This window comes from Lepeophtheirus salmonis, unplaced genomic scaffold, assembly GCF_016086655.4.
Source record: "Lepeophtheirus salmonis unplaced genomic scaffold, UVic_Lsal_1.4 unplaced_contig_6213_pilon, whole genome shotgun sequence".
Taxonomy (NCBI): Eukaryota; Metazoa; Arthropoda; class Copepoda; order Siphonostomatoida; family Caligidae; genus Lepeophtheirus; species Lepeophtheirus salmonis.
In genome coordinates this window covers 18,211-41,532 of record NW_027295227.1, presented here as the reverse complement: position 1 = coordinate 41,532, position 23,322 = coordinate 18,211, and the positions used below count along the sequence as shown (strand labels likewise).

At 30.8% G+C, this 23,322-nt stretch overlaps 1 protein-coding gene across 2 annotated transcripts; it reads right to left on the bottom strand.

The window, feature by feature from the left end:
* Positions 1 to 758: 758 nt before the first annotated feature.
* Positions 759 to 19,576, bottom strand: LOC121128642 (uncharacterized). 2 transcript variants are annotated; one of them, XM_040724229.2, is made up of 5 exons: positions 19,438 to 19,576; positions 19,301 to 19,381; positions 15,562 to 15,660; positions 15,075 to 15,502; positions 759 to 1,108 (listed from the first exon to the last, which is right to left on the bottom strand). In XM_040724229.2, exons 1-4 carry the CDS (start codon positions 19,535 to 19,537, stop codon positions 15,132 to 15,134), a joined length of 651 nt encoding a protein of 216 aa, XP_040580163.2. In that variant the 5' UTR covers positions 19,538 to 19,576; the 3' UTR covers positions 759 to 1,108; positions 15,075 to 15,131. The 2 variants fall into 2 exon arrangements, with proteins under 2 accessions (XP_040580163.2, XP_040580164.2); XM_040724230.2 differs by lacking the exon at positions 759 to 1,108 and adding an exon at positions 9,104 to 9,255.
* Between the last annotated feature and the right edge of the window lie 3,746 nt (positions 19,577 to 23,322).

Here is a 23,322-nt window from a genome sequence, read left to right as displayed (position 1 = left end):
TATTTAATAAGATAGATCTCTGATTTATTTCAAGATAATTCTTTTCAGAGGAGGAAGACTTGGTTGTTTGTTGTTCATGTATTTGAGTTGGGTTCTGAATATCTTTGCTGTTTGAGCTGGGGATGAGGGTTCCTTTTTTGAAAGGGTTTTAATTGTGTATTTGTTAATAAAACATCTGATTCATTTTTAGGGAAAATAGGAGTAGTGTTGTTTATAAGATTTTGACTATGAGGAACATTAAATGTCTCAGAAATCCCTTGGCTTTGCATATCACTACTTGGAGTTGTTTTTTCGTATTCTGGATTTATTGAATGGATGTCAACACTATTAGGAATTAAATGTAGCTCGAGTCAGTATATCTACGTGCAACGGTTGAATCGATTTCATTTATGACTTTGTGTCCAAATGGATATTCAGTTGATGTAGTTAATTTCAAGTATATCCCTGGTGATGAGTTAGAGATGGAGCTACTAGCTAAATCTTGATGATTCTCTGTTGTTAGAGTCAAATTATCTGTAGTTGACTCTTCATCACTCACTGGTTTAGTGACACTTTTCTGATTCTCGTGACTAGAAGTATCTCCTTTATTTAGTAAAATTCTGGATAAAATGTCCTTTATGGATATTGTCGTTGGGTCATCCGACTCACTTTTTGATTGATGAAGGAGCTGTCAATTCTCGATAATAAGATTGGGTGACAGCATAAGTCTCGTTAGTTTGATCTAATTGGCTATTAATATTACTTTCGATATTTAAAAAAATATCGTCTGGGGGGATATCCATTATGGGAGTGCTATTACCAAGATCAGAGTTATTATGTACCAGGAATAGTGGGAGTTCTTTGGTTATTTCTTTATTTCTATATCTATTTAATGCTGCAAGAAGAGTCGATAGTGATGAGCTGCTCATGTTATTATCATGGTGGGGATTATCATTGTCTGACACATTATGTTTATTTAGACAATTAATATCACAAGGGATATCTATTCCGATGTAAACACTAGTAAAAGAGCACCAATACTTTTCTGAACCAGCCATTTTTATACATTCGTTATAAATTTTTCCATAGTATTCGAATGGAAAGACGCAGTATGGATTGCATTTCGCATCTGTGAAGAGGATAAATTATCATAAATTACAGTAGAACCGAACAAAATTTGAACTTTAAAAGTTGATTTGAAGCTTACAACAAAATAAATGGTTTAAATTAATAGTTTTTAGTATATATAGAGGACCTAAAAGGCCAAAATTCAGTATAGGTAGAAATGAAATAAAAGCAATATTGTACATAATTCCAAAAAAGAAGAAAAACGAAATTTATTTTTTATTTTATCCAGGGTGTTTAGATCTAACCTGCACTTGATTGCGCCGGCAATTTTGTTATGATGCAGCTGTTTGTTAATGCATTTTTTGTGCCGGAAGAAACGTTGTTGTATCGACAAAATTTATTGATGTGTTGGCCATCATTGTGACAGCTGCTGTAGATCAAACAAATAATGAATTTTCAGAGGAGGAACGGTGTTGCTCTGTGACAATGATTTTTGTCTACAACAAAATTGAGATTACAAATCAGGGGATTTCAAATGTCTCAAAATATCGACCTGGTGTCTGGCAACATGACTCAGTACCTTGTTAATTCTCAGACAGGTCCCAGAAGTGGATGAGTGAGCACTGCTATGACTTCATTAGAAGGATATATGACTCCCCACCCCCTCCCCAAGCAGTCCAGATGTATCTTTTTGTCTGAGGCTATGTTTTATGAAAAATAGATAAAAAATATCATACCAACACGGACTCTTTTGATAGCCTCCATCAAGGAGACAATGCCTAACATGCCAAAAAACAGTCTCGTCAATGCCTATTTCTCATTTCGAGCCCGTATCTTGGCTCTGATTCATGCTGGAGCAGATGGCAATAGGTACTTTCGCCTTAAGCTATTTTGACTTAGGACAAATTTCCTCAAACTAAAACCCACTTTGCCTCATTGATATTTTGCCTTACAATATAAATAAAATGATTAAACTGTTCCCCAAAATACCAATGCACACACCAACAAACTCCAACAGGACAACGTTTCAAGCAGAAGAAGTACTAATTACTATTGCGTTATTAATTATTATTAGACATGATAGACCAATTATGTTGGAAAATACACATGGATTGACGAGCATCATAATATGAGGAAAAAGCATAGTTCATTCAGTATTCTAGCATAAAACAACCATTTTACGGGATTTAAGTTCCATCAATATTCTGGCATGAAACAACCATTTTACAGGATTTATAGTAATACAGTTGACATATTTTGATTTAAAATTCAAAGGTAACATCAAGTTGATCTAAAAGTAAACATAACGACGTATAAACGTCATTTATTTATATTTTAAGGTGAAATATCCTTGAGGCAAAATGGCTTATGACAAAATGTCCTGATGCAAAGAAGTTTAAGGCAAAAGTACAGCACACTGATGCAGATACATCAAATGAGCTCTTTCTCAACATTGGTATGTAAAATTCAAGTCAATTTTCCAGTAAATATGCTGAAAAATGTGAGCTCAGTGACAATTTATATATTTTTGAACAATGCACCGATTTGATCTTAACATACTGTATATACGTACAGCCCAATATTCCATTAACATATTTGAGCTAATTACAGGCCTTGTATTTAAATTTGTTGAATAATATAAGATACTCAATAACTTTAATTTCCATTATATTTTTGTTTTTATTTCTCTAAAAGATTGGACTTCCCTTTGACGCACTTTATATTATTTAATGAGCCTGTTGGCAATAATAACTTTGTAGTTAATAAGCGATAATTTATTTGTACATTTCAAGTGAAAAAAGAAGTAACTATTTACGCATGCTATATCTAGAATATCAAAGAAGTTTCATTTATAAAATGGTGTGGATGACTTGTGTTCTAGGTGTTATGAAGCAGTTCTTTGATCCATGAGATCGAATCCCCACATGCCTCTGTTGTAGACCTTTACAGTTGTAGTACACAAATTTTGAGAACCAATCTTCAGATAGAAATTGAGATAATAATGAAAGTGAAGATTTTGAAGTATCATTTATAACGAGTCAATCAGCTTTTAAATTAAGTGTCAGAGTCATTTAATAAATTGTCAATATCCTCTTCATCAGTACTGTCTATTTTGTTTAAAACGCTATAAATTTGGTCTCTAATAGATAATATATCTTGTTCTTTGTTTTCTTTTTATCATTTAGCTTATGAACTACTCTGCATTCAATAATAAAGTATTCATACAAAATATATGAGTAATTATTAAAGTTTCTTTTATTTTTGTGAATATTTTAATTGCTAATCCGTCCACTAATAAAGTGTACCTTAATATGAATACTTTTAAAAATAGAAAAACAAACGATAAGTGTATAATCCTGACAAATGTTTATAAGAAAAACAATAAAACCTTTAAATCAAGAGGGAAACCAGTGTCCTAAAAGTTTTTAACTGCCATCACTTGTCTATTTTTCACAACAGAACCAAATATTCAGAAATTATTTCTTATGCTACATAGACAAATATTAAATAAGTAATCAAAAACTTAAACTATCCATAAATGAAAATAATATTATTAGTAGTATGTTATTTTATCAATTTTTAATAGATGACATATTTTGAAGGACGAACATAAAGCCCTTTAATAAAATGTTTTTTATAAATTTTAGAGATCTACTATTATTGTGTTTAATATTTTAAAAATATCTGAAACTTTATGAAAAATAATGCAATGATAAATGAATCAAAATATGAGATACCAGTCTCCCGCTGTTGAAAAAGGGTTGTAATTGAAAAAAATATTAGGTTCCAAATAAGATCCTTCATTTTAAACTTATTAAAAATTAATCCCCCTTAATGCAACCTGGGCCACTTTTTTTGAGATATGGCATCCCAGGGATATATTGTTGCTACATTTACTTTCCGTCTATTTAAGTAAATATGACTGTGAATCGTAACTATACTTAAACAATGCGATTTTTAAAATCCGGTTTTAAAAACCAAACCTATTGCACACGATGGTTTTAATGGAAGTTTTTGTGTTCTATGGATTAAATAACAATAATAAATGTGGATTGTATGGAGTGGGCATTTTAAGTATTTTCTTGTACAGTCTAATGGATCAATAGTTCGTTCGTTAAAATCTTTTTAATAACGTGATTCGTGAACTGTTCAAAAGAAAGCCCAAAAATAAAACGTATTAAGTTACATAACCAACAGGTGAATGATAATGATATTTACGTCCTTTAAAATTTTATATTATTTTTTTTACTATTTCATCAATTTTGTAATCGTAAATATTATAATAAATTGCTAAAAATACACCTATGAATAGATCAAGCGATAGAAAAATAAATCCCTGTTTTAAAATCATTTCAAAAACTTGCGTTTGATGTTTCAACAACATATAATTTGTTATTCTTATAGTAAGAAGATTAAATTATTATTTTTAATAAAAACTTCTACGAAACTTTATGAAAACTTTGGGAATGAAATTAATACCCATCATTTTTTGATGACGTTACATCTATTATATAAGTAAGTAATTACTACAATATTTAAATTTTGTAGATACCGTTGTACGCCTCAGTTAATGAGTTTTACTAATATCTGAAGTTCACCCAGTTTCAATCATTTAACCTCGTGTAGGAGGAATTATATTTTTTACGGTTATAAGTTTTAAAGCAAAATCTAATTGACTTTGTACAATATTACAACAAATAATATTGTATGAGTATTACAGAATATTTGTAAGATCACGTGCTAAAATTAATATCTCTTCCTCGAAGACAACATTTTTGAACTGAAATAAAAAAAGTTTTTGACTAAAAATCTTAGGTACAGTAAGTGTTTTAATCTGGCAGGGCCGTAGATATTACATTTAACACATTATACAAGTCAATTACAAAAAAAATACCAAAAGTAAAATGTGAACCGAACATTTTATCCATTAAACTTAGAAGTCATCTTTTTGACTCATTGCCTCAATCTTCGCATTGAAAAATAGAAGAATCAAAGAAAGGAAGAGGAAATACAATTGAACAACTTATAAGTAAATTCATTTAATTCACTAAGCCTCGCTTAAAAATTTCTAAATATATGAATAACTTCAAACAATGGTTTATTTAAGTAAATAAAGAATTGCATTTAATAAGACTTAAAGAGGCGGGTACATACTACAAATAATTGACGAAAGGAGGGCTAATTAAGCTCAACAAAAGGCCCCATTCTAATCACTCTTTGATTATAAATAAATGTTAGAATTCAATCGCTCAAATTATCATCATCTTTTATTTGTTTCATTAATTTGTCAAAGAATGAAAATGAAGAATAAATCACAAAAAAAGGAAAAAATAAATAAAAATACGAGCAGAGGCTTAAAATAAGGTCCTGTCTTGACTTTGATCCTTCACTTCCTCCTAGTCCTTTGGACAATTTTTTGGACAAATAATCCATTCTTCATCCTTAACTTCTAACTTTGTTCCACACCAGTAATAATGGCTTTTGTAACGTGTACATTTATCGAAATAGACCCTTTGAATCTAAAAGGAAATACACAATCCCCACAGCTCACTGAATGAAATAAATAAAATATTAGTTTTGTCCATAGTGAGAAAAAATAAGCAACTCAATTTCTACCTTGGACCATGCATGATCAAATGATAAACTTACTCTTAGAATCGATAACTTAAGTTTCAGGTGAGTTTATTCCCAAGTTTTCATTTTTAAAAGTTACGGAGTGCTATCATTCCTATTCCTATTACAGTGGGAAATTTGTCAGGATGAGGTTGAGTTTGATGAACAATTGGTAATCTATTTTGCAGTATATAATATAAGTTTGCCTACACGTGATACTTTCTCTTTCCATTACCAGAATTTGAGGCAGCAACAGTGGATAGTTGAAATTCAATTATTGCAACTTTTTAATCATAAGGAATAACTTTGCAAAGCGAAGAATATATTATTGAATTAGGAGGAGGAGGAGAAGAACTTAATCGATCAAAATGGATCAAATAATTTTCCTCTTAGGATTAGACGATCATTGGGATTTGGACTGTATATTTATATACAGAGTCACTATCTATTTCATGAGTTGATGGATTTGATAACATGAAAGTTCCTTTCTATGATACCTATCAAGTTCATCTTGCAATTATACTATAATAGTTCATGGTAGATACAAGAAAAGTTGTTTTGATTTTCTTAATGAGATGTGAACTCCTTCTTACTCATTTCTCAGTCCATAAATCAACTCCAAGTCCCTCCCCTACCACGGAATAGAGGATAAGGTACAAACTCACAATTTCATTCACATAATGAGACCTTTTTATTTACTTTCATGATCCTCTAATGTGCGAATTGTACGAATATCTCGCAAAAGTTAAGATCCTTCTCCACCGAATACAATAATATACTTTTTACTTTGTAAAGTTTTGCCCCATTATTAAAAAGTTGCGATAATTCAATACCAACGTCCCGCTGTCGTCGTCTCCATTTTTGAGATAGAAAGAGAAAATATGACGGGCGCACAAACTTATACAATGCACCCTATTTTGTTACATTCTCGCCTACTTAATAATTTAAAGTAAATGGGTATTTCTGCTTCCCATTTTAAAATTTTTATCAAATCTATAGAACAATGCGGAAATATCACGCCTTGTAATAGCTCTTGGCAAATTTCTCAACTCTGTTTCTCAGTAGTAGAAATGGGAAAATTTCTGCAATCCCAGTATATATAAAAAATCTAGCCACTGCCGTTGTCTTTAAAAATTTGGCTGACAACATATCATAAAATGTCAGTTGATGATAATTGAATCTTTAAAATTGGAAATAATTTTATTTGAGCAAAAATATTTTATATTTTACCTAAATACACATTTAAATTAAAGCTAAATTTGTAGGGATTACTACAATTTCATATTTCTAACTATAAGCTCAATACTACATGAAAAACTCTTAAAATAAGAGAAAAAGGTCAAATTGACATGAATAAAACAATTTCAGTATTACTGAAGAAGAAGGATTTTCGTCTACCAAATAAATTATCCCCTTAAAAATAGTATATAAAACCAACTGACCAGATTATGGAGGTAGTGGCACTCTTCTTAATTATCTTTTTCATGACCAGTTTAAAAGTTACAAAAATTAAAAAATATATTTTAGGTGCAATACAGACGCAATAATCACGAATCAATTATTAAGAATTTCGTATGAAATCTGGTTTTAGAGACATTTCAAGTTTAACTTTTTGAATAATTTTTCCCTAATATTACATAAGAATTATTTTAATTTTCTGTGCAACTTTAAAATCAATATTAATAATGGGTTTCTAATTTTAGTGATAAGATTCAATCAGGAAAAAAGCAATGTTAAATGTAGAGTTGAGTAGTTTATAATGAAAAAAAAAGAGAGCAAGGTAAGGTGAGATTGAGACACCTAAATTAAGACCTTTATTATTATCAATTGCCTGTCATATGAGGGGAGGGGAGAAAAGAATAACTGCAACACAGAGGAGAACCTTTTACATGTAAACTTACATTAGCAAAGGGATAATATTGTCATTAAATTTCCATTCATACTACTCATATATTTATTCTACTTTTTATAAAAGGTACACCAATGATTGGCAATCATGCATACTTCAGAGGGAGAAGTTAGCACTACGACGACCAATTAAACAATGAACAAAAAAGAAAAAAGAGCACCCGCAACAACTGTTTTTCTTTACAAAATACTCAGCTCTATTTAGAGGTCAAAATTTTATATTTTGTGTGGATTTTGTTCGAAGATAAATAACTCGGAAAAACATGTCCGATAACCTAATCTAAAGCCTGATTAATTGTTTTGTTTTGTTTTTTAATTTAAAAAGGAAGCTTTCTTTCCTAGGGGACTATAGAGTAAGGCAACTCAACTGGTGCCCTTTGTTCTGATTACATACGATAATTTGTTATTTCAATTTGTTCTATTACATTTTTCTTTTAATGTTCCTTTAATTGGTTAGATGGAGTTGCACTGATTAAGTACAAGTAACCATTATAGTATTACATTTACTCCATCTAAACTAGGAATCTTTTGGTGAAATCCATAAACTTTTTTTTTTCTCTAGGAATCACCTAGGCGCGAACGTACACACATTGAATTCAAGAGAATAACTTCTTCCGAGTGCGTTCTCCATGAGCTACGACGGTTAATATATTGAAATAGCTGTTTGATGGTATAACAAATGGGTCGAAATGTTATTTTTGTTGGACTGAACTTATTCCGTCCATTAAAAGAGTCCGATATAGACTGGTCTCATAGAAAAATTCGGTTTAGATCGGGCCAAAGGCCTAAGTATGTCGATACCGATTTTAAATCTAAATTTTTTATGACGTCATATTATCTTTTCAACGGTACAATGACGTTATGGGAAGCTTAAACAAAATAACGTGGATGAATTTTCATCCTGTCGTCCCTTTTGGAATACGAAACTCCTAACTCTTTTGATTCCCTCTATGTTCTAACCTTTGGAGAACTCAGAAATGAACTTATTCTGTTCCATATGAATTGAGAATTATCATCAGATTTAGCAGTTGTCAAATTACATGCATCTCTAAATTTCAAATTGTTACATATTTTAGTTTTATGGTTATACATAATTCCATATTCTCATATATAAATGTATGGATTCTGAATTATTCTAAATGATATATGTATGCAGAATTTTCTCTAGAAACGACCTTTTACTTTTTAGATTTTCAAGGTTATTTATTGCGTACTTTGGCTATATATTATTAGAACATTAACCATACTTAATATTGGCATAATATTCTTAATTTTTTCAAAATTAGAAAAAGTGGAAGTGACTGGGTTTGCTAATGAACTTTACATATTCATATATAAAATGATATTACTATTTACACTCATTAAAAACTGATTCGTTATCAATGCGTCATGTACTAGAAAAATTAGAAATGGAACTTAAAATACTTTCAAAAGTATCCAATCTCATAAAAATGAATGAGAAATACTCATGAATCTTAACAAGAGATTTGCATAAATAATCCTGAATACTCTTTGTAAAAGAAAATAACCTGTCTATGTATATAAACCATTTATTTAAGTGTATCCAAACTGTTTTGAAATTAGTTGTACATTTATAGCAAGACGACAAACATTAAATTTTAGCTTGGTATTTTTTTTTCCGAAAAAGGACTTCAAATACTTTCTGAATACAGCGACCTACATTACCTAAACAAAGAAAATATAAATGGATTAAATTTTACAAAATGGAAACAATATACAGGTGTGTCAAGATAAAAACAATCTTGAACAAAATTAAGAAAAGAAGCAAATCCCAATTTTGATTGATTTTTTTTTTTTCTTCAGTTTTTATTCCTATGTAATATTTAATAAAAAAAAGAATGTTATGTAGCGTTAAAATGTTTCAAACTTATTTTTAAATTAAGTATATCATTTGACTAAGTATACTGTAAAATTAATATTAAATTTTACAGGAAGGAAGTTTAACCCCAATTTAAATTTGTTTTATATTCAATTTATTTTATAAGTATGTATTCCTTAGATTTAAGTCATCTAAACGACTTATTTATTTTTACTCTCGGAACTTTTCCTTCCTATAAAATATTCTTTACTTATTACAATTAGTCAAATAATTGACTGAATCGTATATTTTTTAGAAATATCTTCACGCAACTTAATACTGCATATTTATTTAATACTATATAATATAATTAAAAGTTAAACTGAAAAAAATAATCAAAATCGAACGTTTTTTTTACAATAACTTTTTTTTTAAATAGGTTTATTCTAAGTTTATTTGTATGACATAATGCAATTAAAAAAATATCTAATTTCCATATAAATTCTTTCATTTAATTAGTTTTTTGTATACTTAGACCAATTTTGTAGGAACTGTATATCTTATATTTCAAATGCTATAATATTTTTTATCAATTGGTATTTCTTTTAATTTTCATCTATACAGGCATTTCATTTCTAAATAAGGCTCTAAATAAAAATTAGACTCTAAAATTGTGGTTTAACAAAAAGGATTTAACAATAGAACGACGAGGGTATAATTTTTGATACCCATTTGGGATTCCATAAAATATTGTGAGAATCTTCTTGATAGTATTTGTTTATAAGTTCTTAACTTTCATAATTAATTTTATAAAGTACAAAAAACACAAAATTCAAAATTAAAATTAGTATCAATTTTGCTCGAATAGTGAACACTATCATCACACTTGATATCCAATCATTTCACATAATATTTTTATTCTCACTTTGTGTAAGAGCAGGCTAAAGCAAGTTTAAACATGAATGAAAAACTCTAGAAAGGAATCCTGTACCTTTCTTGTAAAAATATAAAAATAGATTTTGCCAAACTAACCTGGCTGATTCCACCCGTTATTGTGCAAAGATGACCAAAAAAAATATCCATTGAAGAAATAAGGCATTATCTTGTGTACACAAGGTACTTTGACTCAGAACGGGATTATTTCGAATTAGAACAAGATAAACAATTATATCCAAGCACTTTAATTAAGTTCTTCTGATTCTGATGACTATCTTGAAGTTTTTGAAGAGCGTATCGGAAAATAGTTTTGTTGAATATTTTAATTATTAATGTATTTATATACAACTAATTAGAATATATTTAACATTTAAAAAAGTCCCAGGATGCAATAAAGTGACTCAATTCCCGCCTTTTAAGAAACATAGATCAACTGACTTATTGGGAGAGTTAATGTATGTCGGCAAGGGTAACACAAAAAAATAGGAAATCGAAAGTGTTCAGCCTGGTTTAGCCAAGAAAACATTTTGAAGGAAGTACAAGATAAATCATCATTTGAAAAACGTAACGTTATTACAGATACTAATTCAAAAATAAAGGGAAATCATTTTAGATATTCACCATCGTTTAAAGATGGTCGTTCTATCCGTCGTTCTAGTGTTCATTGTCAAACTTTCTGCAATTTATGGATCATATTTGTTTTTTATCGATTAAAATAACATTAATAAATGTGGATTTTAGCCAGTGGGCACCCAAGACTTGAATTTTGTTGCATAGTGTGTAATCAAATTTGTTGGATGAGGTCAAATCTTCGAAAATTACAACTGTAGCCGGATAAAATATGATAATTACATTTTAGAAATTGACGATAATTTGTCAAAGAATAAAAATATAAACCCACAACTCAATTTTGATAAATATCATTCTAAATTGCATTTTGGCAATATATTTTCTTGAATAAGTGATATTTTTAAAATACAATGGAATTTAATAACAAATAAAACATCACAAAATCAGGTAACTCAAATTGTTGTCTTCCAACCTCTTTGAGATGTACAAAATATCGTTGTAATTAGGAAATAATAAGCAAATTTGATAATAAGATTTTGCTCATTTAAGTGGGTATTTTTTTTTTCCAACACCTCCTGTTTAAATTTGTCTCTGTTATCAGTCCTTAAAATATGTCCCAAATTTTACAACATACTCTCTAAAAATGATCATATTCACTAATATTAGGTATATTTAGTTTTTTTATCTCAGGCAATATATTGAATTAATTTAGTAAAACTTTAAGAATCTTTTATGCAAGATAATCGGTTTATTATTATTATTATTAAATTGATATTATTGATATATATATATATATATACATATGGGGTCGGTGTTATCAAAAGAAAAAAAATAAGTCGAACAACAACATTAATAATGTACTTTCCTGGACCAATAGTCGTCAAACCTCTTCAATAAAGTAATACTCGTTGAATAAAAGTTTTGAAGCCTATAATAAGCCTTCCACCTTTACATCGAACAGCGTAAACTATTTTAAAAACAGGTGAAATTAAAAAATATATTTTAAAATGGGATGTATGTTGACTTCAGATAATGATCATCCAGTCTAGTATGCTCATATATACCGCGTATTCATCTTTATTTTTCCCCTCTAGGATGGTACGGACTCCAAGGATCCTCGAGCAGTCAAAAAAGAGGCAATTATGGCTTCCAGGGGGCAGTAGAAGTCCTTGCACCTACTGCAGATGTAGTCCTCTGCTATGGCGTCTCAGTGCTGGCTGACAGTACTTTTGTGGGCCTTGAAGTTTGGATGACGGACACTACATGCCTTCCCTCGACATGCACCCAAAAGGTGTAGTGGAGGGCATTTGTATCAGGGTTGGTATTAAGTGAGGAAAAAGAACTTAAATGAGTTTTGTAAAAGAGGAGAATGATTTATTTCATTGCTGGTGTCAAAAGTGGTCTCTCCAACCTCACAAGACTTTTTCTACCCCCTTTTTGGATAGAAAACTGGACAGTCTTGTATGAAATCCTGAGATCTCTTACATAAACCCTTAGAACCTTGAGAGGATTGTGCTGGGATGTTTTCTTTTACTCCTCCGGGTCCAGTTTGGCCTTTATTACATTACTTTCTTCTTTTCCACGTGTTGGACTTGCTGACAGCGTAGATGATAGTCCTGGAGACGCCCGACTTCTCGTAGGGCTCGATAGAAATTCATTAATCATGTTCAAGTATTATTTTCACAACTCTTACGTAAGCTCGAGAGCTCAAGTTTGTTTTTTGTTCAGAGTTTTTTAAACAGAATTGTTCATGCTTTAATATATTGAAATATGAACAAATTTCAATCACTCAACCTTCATTACTTTTTGGAGCTAGTAAGTGTTCAGATTTCAATGGACCACGAGGTATACCTTTTTTATAGGACGACTTTAGCAGGTGATTTTGAATGGAATAGAGGGTAGTCAAAATTTTGGGACCCCTACATCTATATCTATATAAAAATCTTCCTTAATAAATAAAATTATTCCAACCTTCCCTTTTGATGGACAAGTTTTTTTGTTTCTTCCAATGATTTCAGGTATAAAGGATCATCTTGTTATTTACAAGATTATACATTTATCTATCAATACGTAAAATAAATATATTTTTGACAGAGTGTATTCTACAGACGGTGAATCGTTTTATGATCATGATCTTGAAAAAAGAACATAATTCTGATAAAACAGGGTCTGGGGAGAAATATTTTCAATTCATGTCACAAAAATGTGTAATCATCATATAATTATCATTAAACAGCAACCAAAGCTTATTTCACTCAAAAGACGAGAAAGTATCGTTAATGAAACATTGATTATAGCTAATTATGTAGTCTAATATTACAAAGCTTATTACGGCTTGTCCGCAGAAATATTGCCCCCCCCCCCTACTGGGATATCGTTGTTGAAGAATTGCCTTCATGAAAATTGAAAATATACTATACAGGGTCACACTTAAGTGTTAGGACACCAACTTGAACTTCATATTTCTCCGAGACAAGTGTTTGTTGGATATGATTAACGCAACCTCCATTTGTTTTTGTTGAAAAACAAACTTTTTCCAAAACGTATTCTTGAGCCTCTAACAACGACATCATGAACCCATTTCGCTTCATTTGGAAGGGAAAATCTTTAAATCCATTAAGAAAGCCCAAAAGACCTCAATGTCTCAAAGTTATTGGTCCACTACACGATCAAACAATACAAGGAGACCGGGAGTATCGATGATAAGCCCAGGATTGGTCGTTCGAGGTCCATGAGGACATAAACCCCTACCCCCACACCCATCGAGGTCGAAGATAAAGAGGACCTGAGTATCAAGATGTGTCGTCTACAAAAGCAGTAGCTTCTCAGTGAAGCAACAATGGCCAAGAGGCTGACCCAAATGAAAGTGCTTCTAAAATTTACCAATTTTAGTACTCAAGTTTCAATCATTTGGACTGACAAGAAGAACTTCACCGTTGAGCCGGCTTACAACATCCACAACTACCGGGTGCTAGGTCGGAGCATCGACAAAAGTCCTCTAATCAAGTGCAGCGTAATGGACTTCTCCATTTATGCGATTCTGGAAAGGGATGTTAGTTTGACTTCCTGTTACAGCATTGAGCACTTGAAGGCCACCATAGTGTTTGGATTGAACAGCTTGTCGGAGGAGGCCACCCGTACTGATTGTAAAGTAGCTTTGAATTGTCTGAGAGCTGTAGTTGCCGCAAATGGAGACCATGTGTAATAAACTGGCACTCATTTTGAAGGAAATTTTACATTAATTGCAATTGGGTAAAAAGATGTTTCGGTAAATAAATATTTGTGTTCTTTATTGGCTGTTGAAATTGTCCTAAGACTTTCGGTCACTCTGTTTATGTAGTGATCTAAGGATTCGTAGATAGTATCATCTGCATAATACTATTGAACATAGATATTGGCCATTGAGGCTGCCATTGTAAAAAAAAAAAACATTGAATAAATTATAAGGGGCATTTATTTTCTTTAAGCAGTATTGGTAGATTATCTGCAAAAAGGCCCAAGTTTATACTATATAACCCGTTAACCTGGAGCGTAAGCGATTCTGTAGGGGTTTATTTGAATTGGTGGCGTTAGTTTTTAACCTGTCTCTAGATCAGTGGTTTTTAACCTAGGTTCGATCGAACCCTAGGGGTTCGGTGAGTCACTCCCAGGGATTCAGTGGAGGTCAAAATACACATGATTTATGATGACACGTTCCACTTGACCAATTAAGAAGGGTTCGTTGAATATTCATATGAACCTTGTGGGGTTCAGTACCTCCGACAAGATTAAGAATTATTGTTCTAGATCCTACGGTTATTGTACGCAAATCCCTTGTGACTGTGTTGCAGTTTGGGAAAATATGAGGGCTATTCATTAGTAGATGGGAAAACTATCAACGGGTTCTTAGGTGGACAAGAACTATCTATGGATAAAACAGATCAGTTGATGAGTCACTATTAATATAGTTTAATTGCAAGCAATTTTCCACAAGGCAACGTTGTATTTCATATATGAAAACCTCCATGAAATAAGGCTCGTTGAAATGACAGCTACTGAAAATAAAGTCAACGAAATGAATATCTGCCGATATGTATGATTAAGGTATCGAAAAGTTTTATCCAAGATTTAAAGAGGTTCATTTCAAATTAAAATAAATTATTATAATATTGTTAATATTAATGGATTAAATATTTCTTACTTGCAATAGATTCCGGATTGTTATGGCCCAATGAACTAGCTTTGGTAATGCTGCTACTCATAGGTGTCGGTTTTGGTGCTTCTTTAGAGGTAGTGGATTTATGGGTTTCGTGATGAGATATTTTCTTTTATATGTTTCGTCTGGATGATGAGACTTCATCAAATGTGGATCATCATCGTCTCTTATACCATGATAATATGGGTCCGAATTATATAGATAGTCTTCAAGAAGTGGAAGATGTGCATTTTTTAGATCCTCACAGTGTTGATCACATTGAGTTTTAACCCCTGTATACTTTTGAGTTTTTGAGCACCAAAAGAAGTGAGAGTTGTCTTTGATGCAGCTATGGTGCAATTTTCCATTATACTCAAATGGGAAAACGCAGTTTTCATTGCATAGTTGACGATTTTGAGGTAGTCCTATGAGTCCTAATTCAATTATTGATTAATTAAAATAGTTATGAGTATGTTTTGGTTTTTTGTACTACCTAATTTATCTTTGGGTTTATCAGGGTTCCAATGTAAATCATTATAGTGCAATGACTTTTCGTGCTCCGGGGCAATACAGGCGTTCCAAAAGCAAATCCCTGGAATGTTATTTTTAATTATTAAAAGATTAGAAAAGAAAAATCATTACGTGAGGAAAATAAAAATTAAGAATGCATTTTTTGTCAGCTGTCAATTTTTCTACTCTTCTTTCCCTAATCAATGATAAAAACCTTGATTTGTAGATTTCAAATTATCCCTTGTTTTTTGATGAACAATTTTTCTTTATTTAAAAGAAGAAAAAATTATAGGTCATGTAGGGAAGAATGAACCAATTTAGAGCTGACTTTATTGTTATTTTTAGGGAAAAAGTTGCAACACATTACTTAAAAATAAAGACGTGCATTAAGTCTGTTTTATGTTTTTTTTAATATCATACATATATGTACAGCTCTATAAAATCAAACTATATTTTCAGCAATATAAGGTTCTGTGGAAAATGTATTAAAATTATTTATGATTAAGTCGATTACTACAGTAAGTGTTATAGGTAATCAATATTTTAACCCTCCGTTAGTGATCAGGAATATTATACACCCCTGAGTATTATGTCTTTTTTTTTTTTAACATTTTGTTTTCAATACTTGTCAGTAGCTTTTTAAACATTAAATCAGACTATATCAAATTCTTCATTTATCTTGAATATAGCTTGTTAGGATTTATTTGAATATTTAGCCATTTTAATGGAGGTTTACTTAATCTAATTTGCTGTTAAACTGTTTTGCTTAAAAGGTGTTCTTTTATTTCTCCTTCTGATTCCTTAGGAGTGTTCTTATTTCTTTTTCTTTTTTTCAATGTGAGAACAGAAGGCTAGGTACAAAATTATAAAATTTTGTATCGTTATAGTAAATAAACGCAGCAGTCTTATCAAAAAAATAATAAGTACTAATTTGATTACCAAAATCCACATCATGTGATGAATGTTTCATAGAAAATTTTATTAAAATACAAATTGAATGTTCTTATTATAAGAATAACAAATTATATCTTGTTGAAACACAAAACGCATATTGTTCAAATTATTTTAAAACAGAGATGTTTTATCGATGTTTTATATTTATAAAAGTATTCTACAGATTTTAATTGGTATTTTAGAGTGAAAAATGAATAAAATAGTTGTACCAAGTTCAAATGACGTAATTATTAAAGTCAATTAACTGTTTATCATGTAATTAAATACGTTTTATTTTTGGTGTTTATATTTTACCGGTTCATTGATTTTGTTAAAAAAAGGATGTTCACTAATGGAGTCGATAAGATGTATTCATTGCACATGTAGCTAATTTTATCAACGAATTTATATATTTAATCTGGGAAATCGTTTCATGCAACCTTGCATTGCTTATATTTATGGAATATTCCTTTAGAAAAATTAAAAGTTTATTTGAAAAATTTAACCAAAATCTACTTTAATAAATTAATATAATTTAATTGTAATAAAGTTTATTTTTTATTGTCAGTTTTGATATTAAGCAATTTACAAATAATTGAAACAAATATTAGTTTCTAATTAAGGTCCTTCATTTTACTTATATTTTTTAACTATTCAACACATTTTTTTAAGAAATGTAAATAAGCAAACATAATTAGTCATTAATTGTTTAAATGATGCAGTGTTTTTATCAAGTGAGTTGAACCTTCATTTCTATCGATATCGTTATTTCATTTAGAAATATGGATCTAACTTATAAAAACACAATAAGTATTTTTTTTAAACCTTTAATGGTCAAATCAAAGTCTAAATGATCATTTTTGTTTTTTACGTTATAAATAATAATCATTAAAGTGGGTTGTAGACGTTTCAAAATCTGTAATTTGTTCTATAGTGTAATATATAATGTCAATATTATGTCATTTACTAAATAGTTTAATGCATTGACTATTACATTACTCGAAAAATGTATATACAATTTTTTCAAGAGTATTATAAAAAGAGTACTAAGTTCCATGGGTACTTATTTTTGAGATAATAAAATTAAAACTTGTCGGATATTTGTTCCTCACAATAATCATATTTATGAAAGATCCGCTACATATGAGTAGTGTGTAGAAAATAAGTATTTGATTATTTGCCAATTTTGTATGTTTGCCCACTCTCGAAGAAAATAACAGTCTATAATTTCATTGGTAGGTTTAATTAACAGTGAGAGAGAGAATATGAACAAAAAAATGTATTTTAAGGAAGAAACATGTTGAATATAACTCCAAGAGTAGTGTTGTGCTAATCTTTAACTATTTAGTTCAATCCAGTCTTAGCATTAATAGTACCAGTCCTTGGGACCGGTCCTTGAGACCATCAGTCCTTAGCATTATCTCTTCATGAACTTAATAAAAAAAGAATAAATAAAGTTGAATGATACATGAAGGAACAATCTTTGTAAGTTTTTAGGACTAATATGCAGGACTGAACTGGACGGGATTGAAGTCTTTGGTCTTAAATATGGAACACCACAACAATAACCAAGAACAAGCATGGGGTCGAAACATAATTTTTTAAACGTGATTCTTTGTTGAGAGAAAAGGAAGACATTACTAAATCAAAGGTAAACCTTGATCAAATGATACTTCCTTCAGGGCAGGGCACTAAAAACGGGTTGAGTAGTGAGTTTTCCTAATGAGGGTATTTAAAGGGATGACGTGCTCTCCATCATATGGAAAAGTTTGTTCAAATGCTTATCAAAATATTCCTGGAATGTGAGGCTGCTATTAGCTCTATAGCCAAAAATGAAGGCTTCTTTACGGGTCAACAAGTTAGGGTAATAGAAGAAGTAAAAGGTTTGAAAATGAAGGTTACAATAACTTGGATAACAGGTCATTGGGATTATGCCGGAAATGAATAAGAGGATGTGCTTATCAAGAATGGCGGAACTGTGCTTGAAGAATCTAAGGTTGAAGTTCCAAAAAGTACAGTTTTATTTGGGATTAATAAGTACATGGGAAGACATGGAAACGGGAATGGGTAGAAAACACAACGTGGGAAAGCAAATTATTTTTTGGAGGGCCCTTGTTCGGAATGGAAACTTTTTAAAAACAGGAGAGCATATATAAAAATTATAATGGACTTCATTAAAGGACATATTCCCTTAAGGAAGTATCTAAAGATTATGGGAATGGTGGAAGATGCTGCATGCAGACGGTTTGAAAATACAATGGATAATCCAATTCATTTATGGCAGGTGTGATACCATGAAGAATTTAAGGAGGGGAAAATGGAAATGGAAATCTTGGCCGAATAAAAAGAATTCCTACGCCTCTCTGAAGTCGATAAGAAGACTACTTATTTGAATGACATTTTTTAAATCGGTCCTGTTATTTTTATAAACAGTTTTTAAGCCTTGCTTTGAATTTACAAATTAGTGTTATAACAAATATGAACAAGTAGATAAAAATATATACCAGTCTTAGGGTATATGTTCACTGGTTACCACATTGAATTGGGGTTTCCGGGATTTAAGAGAGAGGTGGCATTAAGGGTATATTGCAGGAGTTTTTCAGTTCGACAATTAACCAATTCATACAGCCTACATAACAAAAGAATGGCGAGAAGAACACATTAAGGTAATGGAGGGGCCTTGTCAGTCTCCGGACCTTATTCCATAGAAAATCTTTATCTGTGGGTAAACTTAAAAAATCGGCAAGGGATCAAATTTTATTTCCTCCACAGTATATCGTCTTAGTTACCCTGTATGCAAGTGCTTTCTTTAGGGCAATGCTTGATGTCACTACAACTCTTTGGCACCAGAAGTATTGGAACATCCATGTCTGAAAAAAATAATGTCAATTTTATTCCTTTATTTTTTATGTCATTTATATTCTACTAAAAGTGAAGACGGTTTGACAGTAGACTCCCAGCAAAATTAGACCGAAATTGAAGAACTTGGTCGAACAATACATGATGATAGAGACTGAATATATCATTGACTAAATTGAATTCGTTTTTTTTTTTTTCTTGAAACTACAAATTAATTTTTATACTCTATACAATTTAATAACTCATTTAATGGATCCTCTTATATTGTAGAGCATAGGTACGCGAAAAGAGATATATTGTGTTATCAATCACATTGCTTAAGAAACTATATGACATAGTAAAAGAATTGTTAGAGGGATTAGTTCATAGAGAGACAAGTTATTAATTTGACTTTTTAAGAATCTTTATAAGCCAATTTAAATATTGAGAAGTAAAAGCGTTATTCTGAAATAAACTCCCCTTCAAAAAAGTTATTTTTCACTTTCGCTAATATTTTGTCTATTATATACTACAGATCGAATAAAACATTAACCTAGAAACAACTATCAACGAAAATTACATATGCCCGAAATTCATCCAATTTACTCTATTGACAACCAGTAGTTTATGCTGAATGTGTATCACAATTACATAAATCAAGGCGTTACATCACTTACCGGGAAGACAATGACTATTCAATACAGAAAAAAGAAAATATCACCCAATAATTTTACCCAAAATACCATCCCAAACGTCAGGCATTGGGAGTGGAAATATTATGTGTTAGGAGTGTTTTTTTATGAATTGGAATGGGCGACTTCACCGCATTGAAAGGGAGATGGGCAAGGTCATGTATGCTAGAAATCTTGGGCAACGATCACCCTTCCCTACGGGAATAACTCATGTCTGTATCATTGCACACGTCGTGAGCTTTATTCTATCACAAAATATTTCCTAAAATAAGAAACAAAAAAAAATCCTCAAATCAGTTGGTAGGTGGCCAAATAAGTCAATCATAGCAGATGATATTTATATTTTAAATACGCCCAGAATATTATTTATCCACAGTTTTTAAAATGAATTAGATATATTTCATAATATCAAAATCCTTAATTAAAAGCGTGAGAAGAAGAAGAGAGTAAGACATATGATACACCTGAATTAAAATCTTTGCTACACATTTCCGACCCACAAGAATTGAAAAGAAAATCAATGATAATTAGAAATAATTTATTTTATTCATATTAGAACTATAAAAAAATATTTAGCAACTTCAATAGGTTCGCCAAAAAATTTGATGGGACACTTATCCCTCTGGGTACGAAAGATATTTTTTTATTATGTATAATTAAAATATTAAAACTACGCCATGGAGTTAAATTCTTTACATTTATTAATTCAATAGATATAGTTTTTATTTTTAATTCAAAAAAGTAAAAATTCGACCATGGAAAATTGATTAATCAAATAAATGCATAGAGGGAGATTTTGTATATTTTTGCTTGTATAATAGGCAACTTATTCGCTTTTCTTCAAACTCCAGTAAATGTCCCCCATGATTGTCCTTTACAATAGATACTACATTTTTTCTTTTCACTGGTCTAGACGATTGGATTTCCCTTAACGCGCTTCATAATGTTTAATCAGGCTCTTAGCAATCACAACTTTGTAGTCAAGAAACGATAACTTATTTGGATATATAATGTTATAAACGATATAGCCATTCACACATGCAATATCTAGAAGATCAAAGAAGATTCTTAGATAGAATTGTGTTGATGACTTGTTTTCTAAGTGTTACATATTAAGTAGTTCTTTGATATATGAGATCATATCCCCCATGCCATAGTAGGAAAAAAAATTGTGAAACATTCTTTCAGATAGGCTATCAGTGGTCTTACTCAACGCATCAACTGTATTTCCTTTTCTAATTGTTAAACTTAGTTTTTTCAATACACCGATCCCATCTATAATTAAAATATTGCTTAGTAATATTTTATTAAAAGCGTCACAGAAATAATATACCAGCCAATAATTATACATATTGTTATGTTATGTATGACCATTGTTTTATTTACTTTTATGTTTATGACGTAGGAATGTTTTTTAACAATCAAGGTATCTTTTTAGTAATAGCGTATACGTGTACATTAGAGTGTTTGCTAATTTGTTGAAGTTTACCAAATTCAAAACTATCATGGATCAAGAGATGTGTTTAGGTGTTGATAATTATTTTATGAAAAAACAAATTATGTGCCATTAAAAACTGTTACCCTTCATCCGGCCAAAGTTCCAGTGTACCGGTAGAACTTCTCAATTAACTCTAATTAAAAAAAGAAAAAAATCTTACTACATTTATGGCCTATTTAAAGAAGAAATTAATTAATGATTTTTTTAAATTTTTTGAATTTATTATTTAGTTGGTTTTGTAAATTAAAACTCATGAAGTAGCATTGGACAACATACAAACAATACACTTTTGAGACCCGCAATGAAAGAAACCCATCTCATTCTTTGCAAGACTCTTTTGAATGAGTCTTTTGAGTTGTTTTTTAACTCTTTTTGACACTTTGGCCCCTGATTCCATCCCCTTCGAATGCACCTTTTAGGTGCATATTGAGGGGAAGGCCTGGTGTGTCCTTCATCCAAACACCGAGGCCCTTAAAAGTTATGTCAGCCAGCACAAAGCTGTAATTGCTGTAAGGGCAGATGTATTAATAATTAAGAGAGCTCAAACGCAGATCTATTAATAAATTATATCTTGTTGAAGATTAAAATTCAAAGAGTTCATAATGGACCACTGGGTACAGTAAAAGTTGTTACTTTGCTCGAGGAGGACGTCTTTACCTCGACGGTAAGGTCGATTCATAACAGGAATGATTAGTTTTTCCCCGCAAAAAGATCATAGGAAGTCTTAACTGCCATCATAAATTGTTTTATTTAAAGTCAAATTTACCTGCTATGTAAAATCGTTTGCCATAGTCTTCTGATTTTAATATTGTTCAATTATTCTTGAAAGTTTACAATTTTCGATTTTTTTATTTAAATAATTTATATAAACCTAAAGCAAAATAATTAAAAATATAGTATATATAAAAACCAAATTAAATATGTATGTTGACAAAATTGATATATTTTGCTATAATTATTGGCGTCCATAATATATATGTATCAAGTTACAACATTCCTCGTCTCCCCTACGCATAATTAAGTTCAATATAAATTAATATTAATTTAAACAATGGAGTCAAAGAAAAATGAGCGGCATTTATTACGCATTTGCTGTCAATCTTTATATTTTCGTCATGGAGCTTTCTATTCGATGATTTTAATGGATATGTGAAATATTATTAGAAATTATGCAAAGCCTCTTTAAAAATGACACATTCATTTTTATTTTACATATTCTTCACTGGTACATCAATTTTAAGAGTATGTCTGAATATCGCTTGAACAATTTTATTTTGTACAAAATATAATTTATTATTTTTGTCATACCAATTTTACATTATTTTTTATGAATTATAAGTTAAACTACATAGTAAATGAGGTATTTCTTTTCAAAAATTCCACACTCTATATTTATTCAATAGGTTCTACTTCCAAAGCAAGAACAGTATAGGCACGCCGGTGAACAGATTGGCAGCTCTTGACGATGAAGGTCGTGTCCATGGCGTACTTTCAAGATGGCAGCTGGGAGTGAGTTCAAATTTTCAGGAGAGGTTTGGCAGATATTCTTCTCAAATACACTTCAATTTGCTTAGTCCAGGGGGTTGAGGTCAGGGATGGAGGAGGGCCACATGGAAGCCGGCCAGAAGGCAATCATATTGTTGCTTCAGAAGTTGGTTCTTCATAGATTTATGGGACTGTAAAGTACTTCTTGATGTTGTAGGCAGTCTGTAAGGAGATGCTAACGGTCTTTGTAGTCTTCTTGGACCGATACCAGTACGGAGGAGATCGTTTACATGTTGCC

Excerpts from the sequence above, each read along its gene's own strand:
- LOC121128642 (XM_040724229.2), bottom strand. The coding sequence starts at position 19,537 with ATGATATATTCAGTCTCTATCATCATGTATTGTTCGACCAAGTTCTTC. Across the intron at positions 19,382-19,437 it reads TCAAACCGTCTTCACTTTTA|ACATGGATGTTCCAATACTT; the intron begins GTAGAATATAAA and ends TATTTTTTTCAG. Across the intron at positions 15,503-15,561 it reads TAAACCCAAAGATAAATTAG|GACTCATAGGACTACCTCAA; the intron begins GTAGTACAAAAA and ends TAATTGAATTAG.